We start from the raw sequence: 13,183 nt of genomic DNA on the forward strand, positions 1-13,183 counted from the left end.
GGACGGGCTGTGTACAGAGAGCGCAGGCAATGGGATGGACGGGCTGTGTACAAGAGAGTGTAAGCAATGAAGCAGAGGAGCTGTATACAACACACAGACTACCTCCACATCAAAGGCAAGTCTCTTGCCATGGATAAGCTTGGCCTCCTTTCCTACAGACTCTAATACAGAAGGAATCGCAGCTCAGACCAAACCATTGGGACAAGGACAGGAAGGGAACCTGGAGAACCTGGGTCTCACAGGGCACAGCTGTCCTGCCAGGCTGAACTACTCCTCGAAGCAGAAATACACTTCGCTTATGTAAGCTTCCATATCAATGGGTCTCCTTGTAATAATAGGTTAATTAATATATCAACGAGGATTAATTAGTATCAGTCTTACCACTTATCATTCCAAGTGTTAAGCCGCAATGAGACTGCTATTTTAGAGATCTATAGCAGTTGACTATCAAGTCAAATATTTTACAAGGAGGAAAACCACTCCCAAGTAGGTAGTTCACTCTGTAGGGCCAGATGAGAATGGACATACAGAGTACTAAATAACTCTGAAAGAAATTAAACAAATCAGAAATCTCACATTTAGGGATTGAAAAACACTATGTCTATGATGTCCATAGTTCCCCAAATAACTCACAGACTAAACACAATCCCTCTGAAAATCCTAGGTATCAGCCGAGGTGATGGCACCTATAATCCCAGTACTTGGAGATACAAAAGCAGAAGGAGCAGGCATTCAAGAGCATTTTGCCTATATAGCTAATCTGAAGCCACCTGGAGCTATATGAGGCCAGTCTTTAAAACAAAATCCCAATTGCTTATTTTAAAAAATTAACAAAATGATGCAGTGGATTCAGAATGACCAAAACAATTCTGAAAAGGCAAAACTGGAGGGCTCTCATATCCTAAACTTCAAAACTTACTACCAAGCTGCATATTAACATGCAGACACAGACAAGCTAGCAGAACTGTGAACGCAGGAACAAGCCCTCACAGTTCTCCTGGGATGTTTCTGGTAGAGATGACCAAGTGTTTCAATGGGAAGGGAAGTCTCTTCAACGCAAGGTCCTGGCACAGTGAGCAGATATGAAAATATAAAGTTTGGCCTCCGTCTCACACCATATGAAAATCAAGTCAACAGGGATCAGAAGCCCCAAGGTAAGAACCAAATTTGTAAAATTCTCAGAAGAAAACAGCCTTGGCTTAAGCAATGCTCCTTAACGACAACAAAGTCAGGCAGTAAAAGAAAACTAAGAAACACTTGGGTTTCAGAGTATACTACCGACAATTATCCAAAAAACAGAGTGGAAAAAAATTTAAATCATGTGTTAAAATACATGCAATAATAAACTATTTTAAAACTAAAAAAGAAAACAACCCAAAAGACAAGCCAGTTTTTAATTGGCAAAAGAGTTGAACAGACACATCTCCTGAGAAGATACACAATGCCCTATGAACACAAGAGAGACTCAACTTCAAGAGTCATTCAGGAAATGCACATTACAAATACTGTGAAGACTGAGAGAAACAATTAATAAAGGGACCTCCTAAAACTGAAAAGCAAGCCGATCGGTAGTGATACACACCTTTAATCCCAGCACTCGGGAGGCAAAGGCAGAGACAGGCGGATCTCTGAGTTTGTGGCCAGCTTGGTCTACAAGAGCTAGTTCCAGGACAGGCTCCAAAGCTACAGAGAAACCCTGTCTCAAAAAAAAAAAAGAAAAAGAAACTGAAAAGCTTCTGTAAAGCAAAGGACACAGTCAACAAGACAAAACAACAGCCTAAAGAATGGGAAAAGATCTTCACTAACCCCACATCAGACAGAGGTCTGATCTCCAAAATATACAAAGAACTCAAGAAATTGGTCATCAAAAGAACAAATAATCCAACTAAAATAAAATGAAGTACAAACCTAAACAGAGAACTCTCAACAGAGGAATCTAAAATGGCTGAAAGACACTTAAGGAAATGTTCAACATCCTTAGTCATCAGAGAAATGCAAATCAAAATAACTCTGAGATTGCATCTTACACCTGTAAGAACGGCCAAGATCAAAAACACTGATGACAACTTATGCTGGAGAGGTTGTGGGGGTAAAGGGAACACTTCTGCATTGCTGGTGGTAGTGCAAGCTGGCACAACCCCCTTGGATGTCAGTGTGGCAATTTCTCAGAAAATTAGGAAACCACCTTCCTCAAGACCCAGTAATACCAGTTTTGTGTATATATCAAAAGGATGTTCAATCGTGCCACAAGGGCATGTGCTCAACTATGTTCATAGCAGCACTGTTTGTCATAGCCAGAACCTGGAAACAACCTAAATGCCCCTTGACCAAAGAATGGATAAGGAAAATGTGGTACATTTACACAATAGAATACTACACAGCAGAAAAAAATAATGACATCTTGAAATTTTCAGGCAAATGGATGAGCTAAAAAACATTATTTTGAGTGAGGTAACCCAGCCCAGAAAGTACTCACTCATAGGTGGTTTTTAAACATAAAGAAAACCAGCCTACAAATCACAATCCCAGAGAACCTAGACAATAGTGAGAACCCTAAGAGAGACATACATAGATCTAATCTACATGGGAAGTATAAAAAGACAAGATCTACTAAGTAAATTGGGAGCATGGGGACCTTGGGAGTGGATTGAAGGGGAGGGTAAAGGCAGGGAGGAGAGCAGAAAAAAATGTAGAGCTCAATAAAAATCAATAAAAATTAAAAAAAAAATACAGTGAAGAGCCAGGCAGTGGTGGCACACGCCTTTAATCCCAGTACTTGGGAGGCAGAGGGCAGCCTGGTCTACAGAGTGAGTTTTAGGTCAGCCAGGGCTACACAGGAAAAACCTGTCTCGAAAAACAAACAAACAAAAAACCCAGTAAAATCCTGCTTCACAGATTAGGATGGCTACAACCAAAACAACAGCACCAAGAGTAGATGCCTGAGATAGAGGAGTTAGTGGAGTGGACCAATGGCATTTAAACGGAGCATCTGTGCATGAAACAGTTTGCTGGGACCTCAAAAAGTTACCACATATACATAATGGTATGAAGGCACATGCCTAAGTCAGCAGAAAATATGCAGTCACAACAGAATGTGTGTGTCCATGTCCACGGCAGTCTTATTCATAACATCAAAGAGAAAACTCACTCTCTACCATGTAATGAATGAACGAATGAACAAACATGGCCTGCCTATATCATGGAATACTAAAAAGCCATAAAAGGAATGAATGTCTAATGAAGCTACAACATGGCTGGACTTATGAACACGTCACATCTAAGAAGTGAGTGACAGAAGAACATGCATTGTGTGATTCCCCTGATGGGAAATGGTGATGAGGCTAATCCAGAGATAGCAACAGATCAGACGTGGAGGAAGTATGACAGCAGAAGGCATCGGGTCTCTCTGAGGTTTAGAACAATCTGGGAAACAGCGATCACAGTGGGTGGGAAGGTGGCCCTAACAATATCTGTTGATGTTCTTGAACTTAGAATCTGCAAGTGAATGGGGGTCTCCTCTGGGATCTTTAGGATGGGGCCCTGCTGTACTTATTTCAAACTCTGGCCTCCAGAGCTATGAAAGAGCAAATCAATGTGGCTTTAACTCATCTGGTGGGTGGAAACGTGGTACAGTGGCTTAGGAAGCAGGTAACAGTGACGAGTGACACTCAGTTTACTCATGTATTTAAGCTTGTTTGTTTTTATGAGACAGGGTCTCGCCTATCCCAGGCTGGCCTCACCTATGATCCATCCGCCTCCACCTCTGGAGTACTGGGATTACATACCCACACCACCACTCCCAGTTCTCTGGTGCTGGAGATCAAATCCAGGGTCCCGTGCACACTAGTACCGTGCACACTAGTACCGTGCACACTCGTTTACCTACTGAACTGCATCCCAGTCTTGAAGTCAGCTTTATAAACGCTAAAAAGTTCTGGTCTACATACTGTAAAGGGTGTGCTTTATGATCTATGAATATCTCAAGGCAGCTAAAGGAAATACACATATACAGAAGCACACACACATACACACATGCCCACTGCCACATGCCAGGAAGCACTGATCCTGGACTGAGGTGCACTGATCACCCACAGTCTTTTCTTGTATAGGACATCTATCTGATGGTAACTTATCCTTCCTCAATGGCAACATGATTTTTTAAAATGCTACGTCCTTGTGACCTCTTGGACTGACACTTGCTAGTAGAGATTGCTAGCCATGTCTATTCTGTAACTCCACAGCTCTTAGGGTCTGCTGCGGACTCATCTATTCCCATTTCTAGATAAATGTCCAACACATAGAGCTCTGCATAAAAGAACAACCAGATAGCTGGAAGGGACCATTTCCAAGTCATCAAGTGACTCAGGAGCATACAGGGAGGACACCAGGTTAAGTCCTCCTGGAGTCTCTCAGTAGCAGCCGCTGAAGCCCAGCAACGTGGCAGGGCCAAAGTTACTGCTTGGTGTAGGGTGACTTCCCACCCTTCAGTCAGAGATAGAAGTACATGGTGCCCCTGGACTCTGCTGCCCTTTTCTGAGGAGTGACCTACCACATGCAGTACCTGCAGAGATGATGTAATTGCCGCAGCATCCCTTAGCAACACAGGATTCAGTAGAGGTCCCTCTGAGAGGTCACATAGCCTGACTTGGGGTATCCACAGGCCACACAGACCTGGGAACTTGGAGGCTACACCTCTGGATCTTACCTCCACACGTCACTGCCTTTGGAAAACATGGAAGCACGGATGACCTCGGGTGCCATCCAAGCGTATGTCCCTGCCGCGCTCATCTTGGTGGTCCGGTGCCATTCCCGAGCCAGCCCAAAGTCAGTTATCTTCAGAATCTTGTTACTCAGATCTCCATTCTCCACTTTCTGCAGGATCAGAACTGACGAAGACAGCAACACAAAAGAAAACGGATAAGCCTGAATCACAGGGTCTCTGCCATCCACCTGCCGCCTCCTGCAGGAGCCACTGTCCTGCTGTGGTGCCCTGGCGGCAGAAACACCATTTTACAACTACCCACAACACATTCATTCTGCACCATGGATTTTTGTTGGCATCGTCTCAAGTCTCCACAATGCAGGCATTCCAAACTGAACATCCCTTATCCAAAAGCTATTTAGAGGTGAAATCTACAAAGGTTCTTCCAGATCTAAAAGGACCCCAAATTCTGAAACATACATTTGGGCTTAGGAGTATTCAGCCTGAACTGCCATCTTTGTGCCACAAGCCAGGGCTGGAGCCCAGGCCCAACTTGAGAGGCTGCCCTCCTGCCGCAGAATGTCAGGAGAACTGTGCAGTCACAAGGACCCATCTGAGCAGCAGCCCCCTGGGCTTCCTGCATCAAAGCACAACTAGATTATACCCACTCATGGGCCCCGGGACTGGAGATGCATGTTGGATTTTCAAAGTTTCAGATACAATGTCTAGACAGCATCTGTGACCCCCTCACAAGCCCATCCCACCTACCTTCTGACACAGCGACACTTACATCATCCACAGAGTTCATGTTCAAGAACCATACAACTGAGTTACAAAATAAATACTGCAAAAAACCCATCCCCTACTCCACCCCCAAAATTTGTGTTTTAAATAAATTTGCCATTTTATGTTGGGCCATATTCGTAGCTATCTTAGACACATGAAGCTCATATGCTTATGGGTGGGACACCACTGACACTCTGAAGAAAGCCTGTCTGTTGGACCCTCATAATCCAGGCAGGTCCCCCACAACCAAGTGAGAAACGGCTAATGAACTGGGGAGGGTCAGAGACACACACACATACACACACACACACACACAAACTCATGATATCCTCAGTGAGCATGCTCAGGGAAGAGGAGCTGGTGCAGGGATGACTCCAAAGCACTGCAGTGTGGGAGGCAGCCGGGCTCTCCTAGGACAGCAGCTGAAATAGCCACCTCACCCAAATGTAGTCCCAGCCATAAACATAACCCAGTAGGAGACAGGCTAGCTAAAAACCACCCAAACATAATGGGCTAAGATGCCACACTGTAAAACTGCGCAGTAAGGGATAGGGAGCTGTGCCGGTGCCTGCAGGACAATTCTTCTGTCAAGTGGCATGGTTCAAAAGCTTTGTGTCAGCACAGCTTCTTTAGCTGGACACAGCCTTGCCTGAATCTGAGTATGTGGAAGTTCAGAGCAAGAAGGAAGGTTCCCTCTTTACCCTGTGAAGAAGAAACAGGCTGGAGACAGTGTAGCAACTAAATTTTAAAAGGGAATTCATCAGCTAGGCCCAGGAAAACAGTAAAAATGATACAAGTTAGCTCTCAGCCCAGTGTGCAAAGCTGGCTTAGAGGTTTCCTATTCTCCTCCAAGAACTGCAGGGCTTCTGAAGTCGGCTGTACAGAGATGCTGACTCTCACTGCAGACCCTGACAGCAAAGACCCCTCCATAGCTAAAGAACAGAGTCTAGGAGTGCAAACTTGGGTCAACTTGAAGGATAGGAGGAGGTGCTTCAAGACAGCCACACCCCTCTTCTCCACCCCTACTCCAGTCCACTCAACTGTCACATCTTGAAGGGCTATGGGCCAAGGAGCTCCTATGTGCTTCCCAGGAAAGCGGCAGTATGGCGGATTACCAGTAGCTGCAGAGTTGGAGGCTGAAAAGAAAACAACCCCACCCTAGACCTAATGGACCTCCCTAGACCTAATAGCCTCCCTCTCCTCCTCCACACCCTCTCTACTCCAGACACATTCCTTCCCACCCTAGCTTCCCCCACCCAGGAGCTTGAGCAGACACAAAACAAGAGAAGAAAAACCCTTCCTCTCCACATTTAGTGGTTAAAACAACAACAAAACAAAACAAAAAAACAAAACAGACCTTCCAGAATCTTCCCAGGCAAAAAACAAGAGGAAAAGCAGACATTCAAAAGCGAGGCAAGTGACACTAAGGGAATTTCCCAATCCCATTCCAGAGGCCACTGGCCACCAACCATTCTCAAAGCAGCTCAGATACAAGAAACTCAGAGAGAGTGCCTCCCCTACACACAGAGAGTAAGGTCCAGTCACCCAGAACCCTAAGTGGCAGGGATAGGGTATAACAGGGAGAGAGATGACATTTGATATTAGTCTATCTGAGGGCTTAAATGAGATGCAAGATTGACAGGGCAGGCATCAACCACGGATTGTCTTTCTGCGTGGAGTAGTCCAGCTACCTACAAGTCAGTTCCACTTACTCACCACTGCCCACGCACCTCATACTCAGCTGACCACACACACACTCGCACTGTTTGGACTCTATGGCCTAGGGTCCTACCGTCATCCACAGACAGAGACTATAATCTGAGACCAGTCTGCTGCTCAGCAGGCAGCAGCAGGCCACTGGCTCCCACGTACTTAGTTAACTCAGCACCAGCGCTTGAACACCTCACATGCTGATGGACACCCGTTAGCTGAGATGAAATATGAGGGATGAAATCAAGCAGTGTACAGCCAAGCTTCCAGTGGAGTGCCGCTCACCTTCAGCATTGACAGTGGCCACCTCTATCTGTTCTATTTTCACTGCCCCAAAGGAAGTCCTGCAAGCACTATGCAGATATTCCCCATTCGCCTCTCCTCCCATGAGGAACCACCGATCTGCTTTTGACGTACCCACTGTGAAAAGTTCATGAAATAGAATGTTGTCTTATTTTACTTACCGTTTTCAAGGTTGGTCACACTATAGCTTAACAATACTCCATTGTAATAAATTCCTGCGATGTATGTAAATAGGACAGCTGCTCATTTGGGATCACGTGCTGAGTAACTGAACATGGCTGCCTACTACCATCTGAGTTCTCATCTCTAAGATGCAGGGGATGACTCTCTCTGTTTCATCCATTCGAAAGAGAAGTGAAAAGATTAGGCCAGCTGTGTCCAGTTGATGAGGGTTGGGGACAGGGACAGAATTCACACCTCTCACTTCCCAGCCTTGTCCTTCACCTCTGTGCCATGTGATCCAGAGACAGAGAGAAATTCTGTCTTTAAGGTTTAACTCAATTTCCTCAATGCTATGGCTGACTGACTACTCATCTCTTCTGCTACCCCACTGCTACTTCCTCAGCAGCCAAAACCAACTGCACACAATCCAACTACTCCCTGCTGAGGCATGTCAGTGCCTATCATCTCTTTCTCTAGAATGCCATGGAATGTGACTCCCAGAGGGTAAAAGCTTCATTCTCTTCTAGAATCCATGATATCCTGCTCCAGGAACCACAGGGCCAGGCTCTTGGCAAGAACTCCCTCCTGCCTGGTCAGTTACTGGCTGAGAAGTACCTGTGCATTTTCTCTGACTATTGCTTACCCTTGTGAATGTTGAAACGTACTGGGGGATGATTATGCAGAAGAGAGCAGAGTCAGAGAAAGTAACGCCTCAGCCAGGGGCCCCCAGTAACCAGCATATCTTAATGCAATGAGAGGTGTGGGTTAAAGAAGGGATAATTTGGAGATATGGCCTGCAATGTCTGCGCCAGTTACTTCGGCACCCTCTGGCCAAGACACCTGACAGAATCAACCTAAGGAGGAAAAATATTCTCAGGTTCTCTGTTTCAGAGGATCTCAGACCACCACAGTGGTGAGGGCACGGTGCTCACTGCGGAGGCCTGAGTGGTAGTGAGCTGCCATGTCACAGTCTGAGCTACAACTTTTTCAAATCCTGCCCTTTGCGACTTAATTCTGACAGCGGGCCTTCATGTCCCAAAGGCTCGACCACTACCTATTAGTTTGGCAGTGGGCTTTATGGGCTAGTTCTCCAGCCTTAAAAATAAAAAATTATATTTATTTGTGTGTGCACGTGTACATGTGTGTGTGCATGCATGTGTGTGTTTGTATGTGTGTGTAGAAACGCTCATGCTATAACATGCGAGTACAAGTTGCAGGTCTGCTGCAGGGATCAAACTCAGGTCATCGGTCTTAGCGGCAAGCCCCTTCAAACTCTAAGCTGCCCAATTTCCTTCTCTTTCCTCATCTACTTTTTAAAATATTCTTTGCTCTTCTTTTCTTTCTGAGCTACATCACACTGACTTCCTGGTCCTTCAGTTGAGCTTTTATTCCCCATCATGGTTTTCTAAATCGGAAAAGTTCTTTCTCATTTTCTCATTTGTTTCTGGAATGAGAAGTACAAACGTCCCTTCCTGGGTGGCAGGGGCTTCTGTATGATGGGTCTAACGTTTCCTCTCTGCCTTTTTGTTTGTTTTCTACCACTGTAGTTTCTTGAAGGGTTTTTCCAGCCTCTGCTTTAGTCTCTGAAGGACTTTGCTGAGTCAGACTCATCCTGGGCTCTCTGATGCGACTCAGCACATAGCTGCGCTTGTCTTCAAAAGGGCGTACACACTGAAACATTTACACAGGAACTGATGGGGTGTTGGTGATTTCCTTCAAAATAATAATAGGTGGGAACGAGTGGGGTGACAGATGGAAGAAGAGCTATGAGCTGGTAACTGTTGAGGCTGAGTTCAAGAGGATTCCGGCACCATTCTCTTCACAAGGGCACAAGTCTTCCTTAGGAGGAGGAAGAAACAGGGAGAGGGGGGAGAGAGGAAGAGAGGGTGGGCGGGAGGGAGACACATCAGAGTGTCAATATCTCTTTTACCTAAAGGAGAACTCCCCAGAGCCATAGCAAGACAGGAAAAGAAAACAGCAACAGACATGGACCCAAGGATAGCGGGTCCCAGCTCCAGCTCTGTGAAATCCTCCCAGGACTCCATTTCTCTATCTCTGACACTCTCAAAGCCTGCAATTCCCTGAACGCGTCATCAGTCTCCCCAGAACTCTGACAAGTTCTGCCAACTGTCTTGAGATAAGAATGGTAAAACTCACAGTTAAGGGGGAGTTAGGGGATGACTCTGCCCCAGAGGAAAAGTTCAAAAGCCCATGCTCTTGCCGCTGCGGCCTTCGGGGTGTCCATGGTGACATATGAGATTTCATTCCTCAAGGAAGAAGAGGAACGATCCAGAACCCCAGCCACAGCCAGAAGCCGCGAGTGCCTACAGAGCAGCTGCTAACATGGAGCAGCCCCTCTGCGCTGACTCAGCAAGAGCCCAACAGGAGAGCCTGGCCAGGGACCACTAGCAGGCACAAAAGTACAGTCAGGGCATATCCCCCAGCCTCTCCCAGTCTGGCCCTCTGCCCACTCTATCCCTTTAGGCATGGCCAAGGGAGAGCAGACTTGCTTACTTGGCAAATGATTCACTGCCTAGACTCCCTGACTCCAGGCTTCGGCAGAGGTGTGGTGCTGCCTGAGCATGGCAGGGAGATGCCAGTAATCTCTGGGGCCCTGGCTGTGTTCACGCTGTCAGCAGAGTCTCCCTGAGTTCCACCTGCACAGCCAACAAAGCTGGGCTTCCCCACAAGCATCCAAACCTACAGAGGAGTGGAGAAAATGGAGACTCGGGGCACTAAAGACCTTGCCCCTCTTCGGAGAAAAGAGGAAATCAAAATGAACAGACAAATGTACAGCCAAGAAAACTTAATGCAATGGCCTTTCTCTGGGTCTCAGATAAAGCAAAGGTGAACCACAATAGCCTCTCCTGCATGAACCATGAGGTACTCGATAAATATGTGTCCTCACTGAGTGTGAGTGAGTGTGTGTGTGTGTGTGTGTGTGTGTGTGTATCAAGCAAACACAGAATGTTTCTCTTAAATTTCTTCAGGACTATAAGTACTTGTTCTAGGCCTCCATCAGTCACCTAATAAGCTACACTAATGATTTCTAACTTTTAAAACTATGTCCTTTCTGCTTTAGAAAATGTCTTTACAGTGCTACTTAGTTAGTGTCCACTAACTTAGACGAGAAAACGTAGGCACAGCTGATGGTTATGGAGGCCTTAGAGCCCGGTTCTGCACTAAGTGATTTACACCCATCATCATCTTTAATCTTCTCAACAGGAAGGCAGGTGTATTACTAAGCCTACTGTCAAATATGGAGCCTGGAAACCAAATAGGCTGGTTCACAAGAAAAGCAGAAGCCAGACATCACTGAGTCCTCAATCAAGGCTCCAGACCACTGTGCTGCAGTGGGCAGCCCGAAGAGAACACTTAAAGGGAATTTACAGTTCATCAACACACCACCACCTATGCACATTTGAAAACAAGAAGCAGAAATAGCCATGCTTTGTATAGAAACATACAGCTGCTCCCTTCGGGGGAAACCATTCATTTCAATGGTTTAACAGAAACTAGGTAAACAGAGGCAGCACATTCCAGCCTCTAAGCCTGATGCCCTTTCCCACCCATGCAGATATCCCTAGGCCTCCAACTCCAGGGGTGCTAACAAATGAGAGAGATCTCTAAGTAAGGGTTAAAGCAGAAGGTTAGAGTCAGCAGTGAGAGAAGCCAAACTGAAAACAAAGCAGAAACAGACTGCGGCACTAGCGATCCTGGCAGCCTGTCATGGAAGGACTGGGATTAATGACAGGAAGAGCTGAAAGCTGTGACCCATTGCTGGTCAGTTGTTCTCTCTCCCCATACTGTAACAGGATCCACCTAGACACAGTTCCAGAAGGCCATGGTGACTTACAACATAACCCAGTCTCCTTGTCCCAAGGACAGCCGGTTAAGTGATGAGTGGCATGCTGCTCAGGGCCTCTGGCCCCAGCCCTCATCCATCCCTACACTGTGTGGCCTGGACGGCAGCTCCCATCAAGGACCATCAAGCCAGGACCACACCCCGAGCTGGCAGAGTTGTGAACGGAACAGAGATGCTGCACCAGCCCTGTTAGTTTTCTACTGCTGTGATAAACACGGGGAGCAAAGAGTTGGTTTCACCATACAGCTCACAGTCCCTGATAAGGGAAGTCAGTTTCTAGAGGCAGAAACTGAAGCAGAGGCCATGGAGGGGTGCTCCTTACTGGCTTGATTCTCATGACTTACTCAACCTGCTTTCTTACATAACCCAGGACCACCAGCCCGGGGTGGCACCACCCGTATGGCCAGCCCCTCTACAGGCCAATCTGATGGAAGACTTTTCTCAGATGACATTCCCTCTTCTAAAGTAACTCCAGCTCATGTCATGTTGACAAAAACGCTAGGCACAAAAGAAGCGTGGCCAGCTGTCTACATGTGTATCTCCACTCTGGTCTTCAGAGCTTCCACCGGAATATCCCCTTAGGTTCTGCATGCGGCACCACAGCCTACAGCTTCAAACTCTGCCACAGTGCTCCACAGAGTTCCAAACAGTCGGGCTCATCACGGCAACAGCTCCGTTTCTCGGGACCATCTTCTGCGTCATGACTTTTCTCATTGCTGCGTCAGAACCCTGGACAGAAACAACTTCAGAGGAGAAGGTTTACTCTGGCTAGTGGCTCGGGGGATGCAGTCCATCCCAGTGGGAGGACAAGGCATGGGTTACATAGGATCAGCACTCAGGAAGCGCAGAGCTGGGGCAGGAGCCAGGAGTAGGCTATAACCCTCTAGCCCCAAACCCACAGTCCAGTTCTGCCATTTATACTCCACATCCAAAAGGCTCCACAGTCTCCCCAAACCGCACCACCAGCTGAGGACCAAGTGTGCAAACGCATGAGCCTGTGAGGGTCATTTCACATCCAAACCACAACAGACATGGGTTAAAACCCCGTGTCTAAACAGGGGGAACATCCCAGGGAACCAGACTTCAGAACAGAGATCTGCAGAGCCCCTCTGTGCTGCTGTGAAAGGAACCAACCTGAAACATATGCTTCAGCTGTGCACTTATTAAAGTATTGTGTCACATTCTATAATAAGTTTTGATAAGAACCTTTTTACATGGAAAAAAGTCTGCACATTGAAAACCCGTGTGAATCAGATACCATGCTAAGCACCACGCTAAGAAGAAATTGAACTAGGACTCATAAAGATGTTCAGCTGGCCAGGAAGAAGTCAGAGACCTTTGCTGTCTATTGTAAGCCACACATATGCTTCGGTCCTCCATCTTTCCCTCTGCTTTTGCTTATGCAGATCCCATGTACCCCTGGCAGGCCTTTAACTCACTATGTAGCCCAGGATGGCCTTGATCTTATACGTCTGCCTCTGCTTTCAGAGTACTGGGATTCCACGCATGCATCGCTAAGCTCAGTTTCTCTCATCTTCTTCTTCTTCTTCTTCTTCTTCTTCTTCTTCTTCTTCTTCTTCTCCTTCTCCTTCTCCTTCTCCTTCTCCTTCTCCTTCTCCTTCTCCTTCTCCTTCTCCTTCTTCTTTTTTTTCAAG

At 46.5% G+C, this 13,183-nt stretch overlaps 1 protein-coding gene across 4 annotated transcripts in view; it reads right to left on the reverse strand.

The window, feature by feature from the left end:
* The window catches only part of Map3k9 (mitogen-activated protein kinase kinase kinase 9), a 71,444-nt gene that overhangs the window by 24,014 nt on the left and 34,247 nt on the right, over positions 1-13,183 (reverse strand). For all 4 annotated transcript variants that reach the window (XM_005343299.3, XM_005343298.3, XM_026779899.1 and 1 more), the window contains exon 3: positions 4,706-4,886. In XM_005343299.3, coding sequence (XP_005343356.1) covers positions 4,706-4,886 — 181 coding nt within the window. The remainder of the gene's footprint in view (positions 1-4,705; positions 4,887-13,183) is intronic.

The sequence above is a fragment of the Microtus ochrogaster genome, chromosome 1, assembly GCF_000317375.1.
Source record: "Microtus ochrogaster isolate Prairie Vole_2 chromosome 1, MicOch1.0, whole genome shotgun sequence".
Lineage (NCBI taxonomy): Eukaryota > Metazoa > Chordata > Mammalia > Rodentia > Cricetidae > Microtus > Microtus ochrogaster.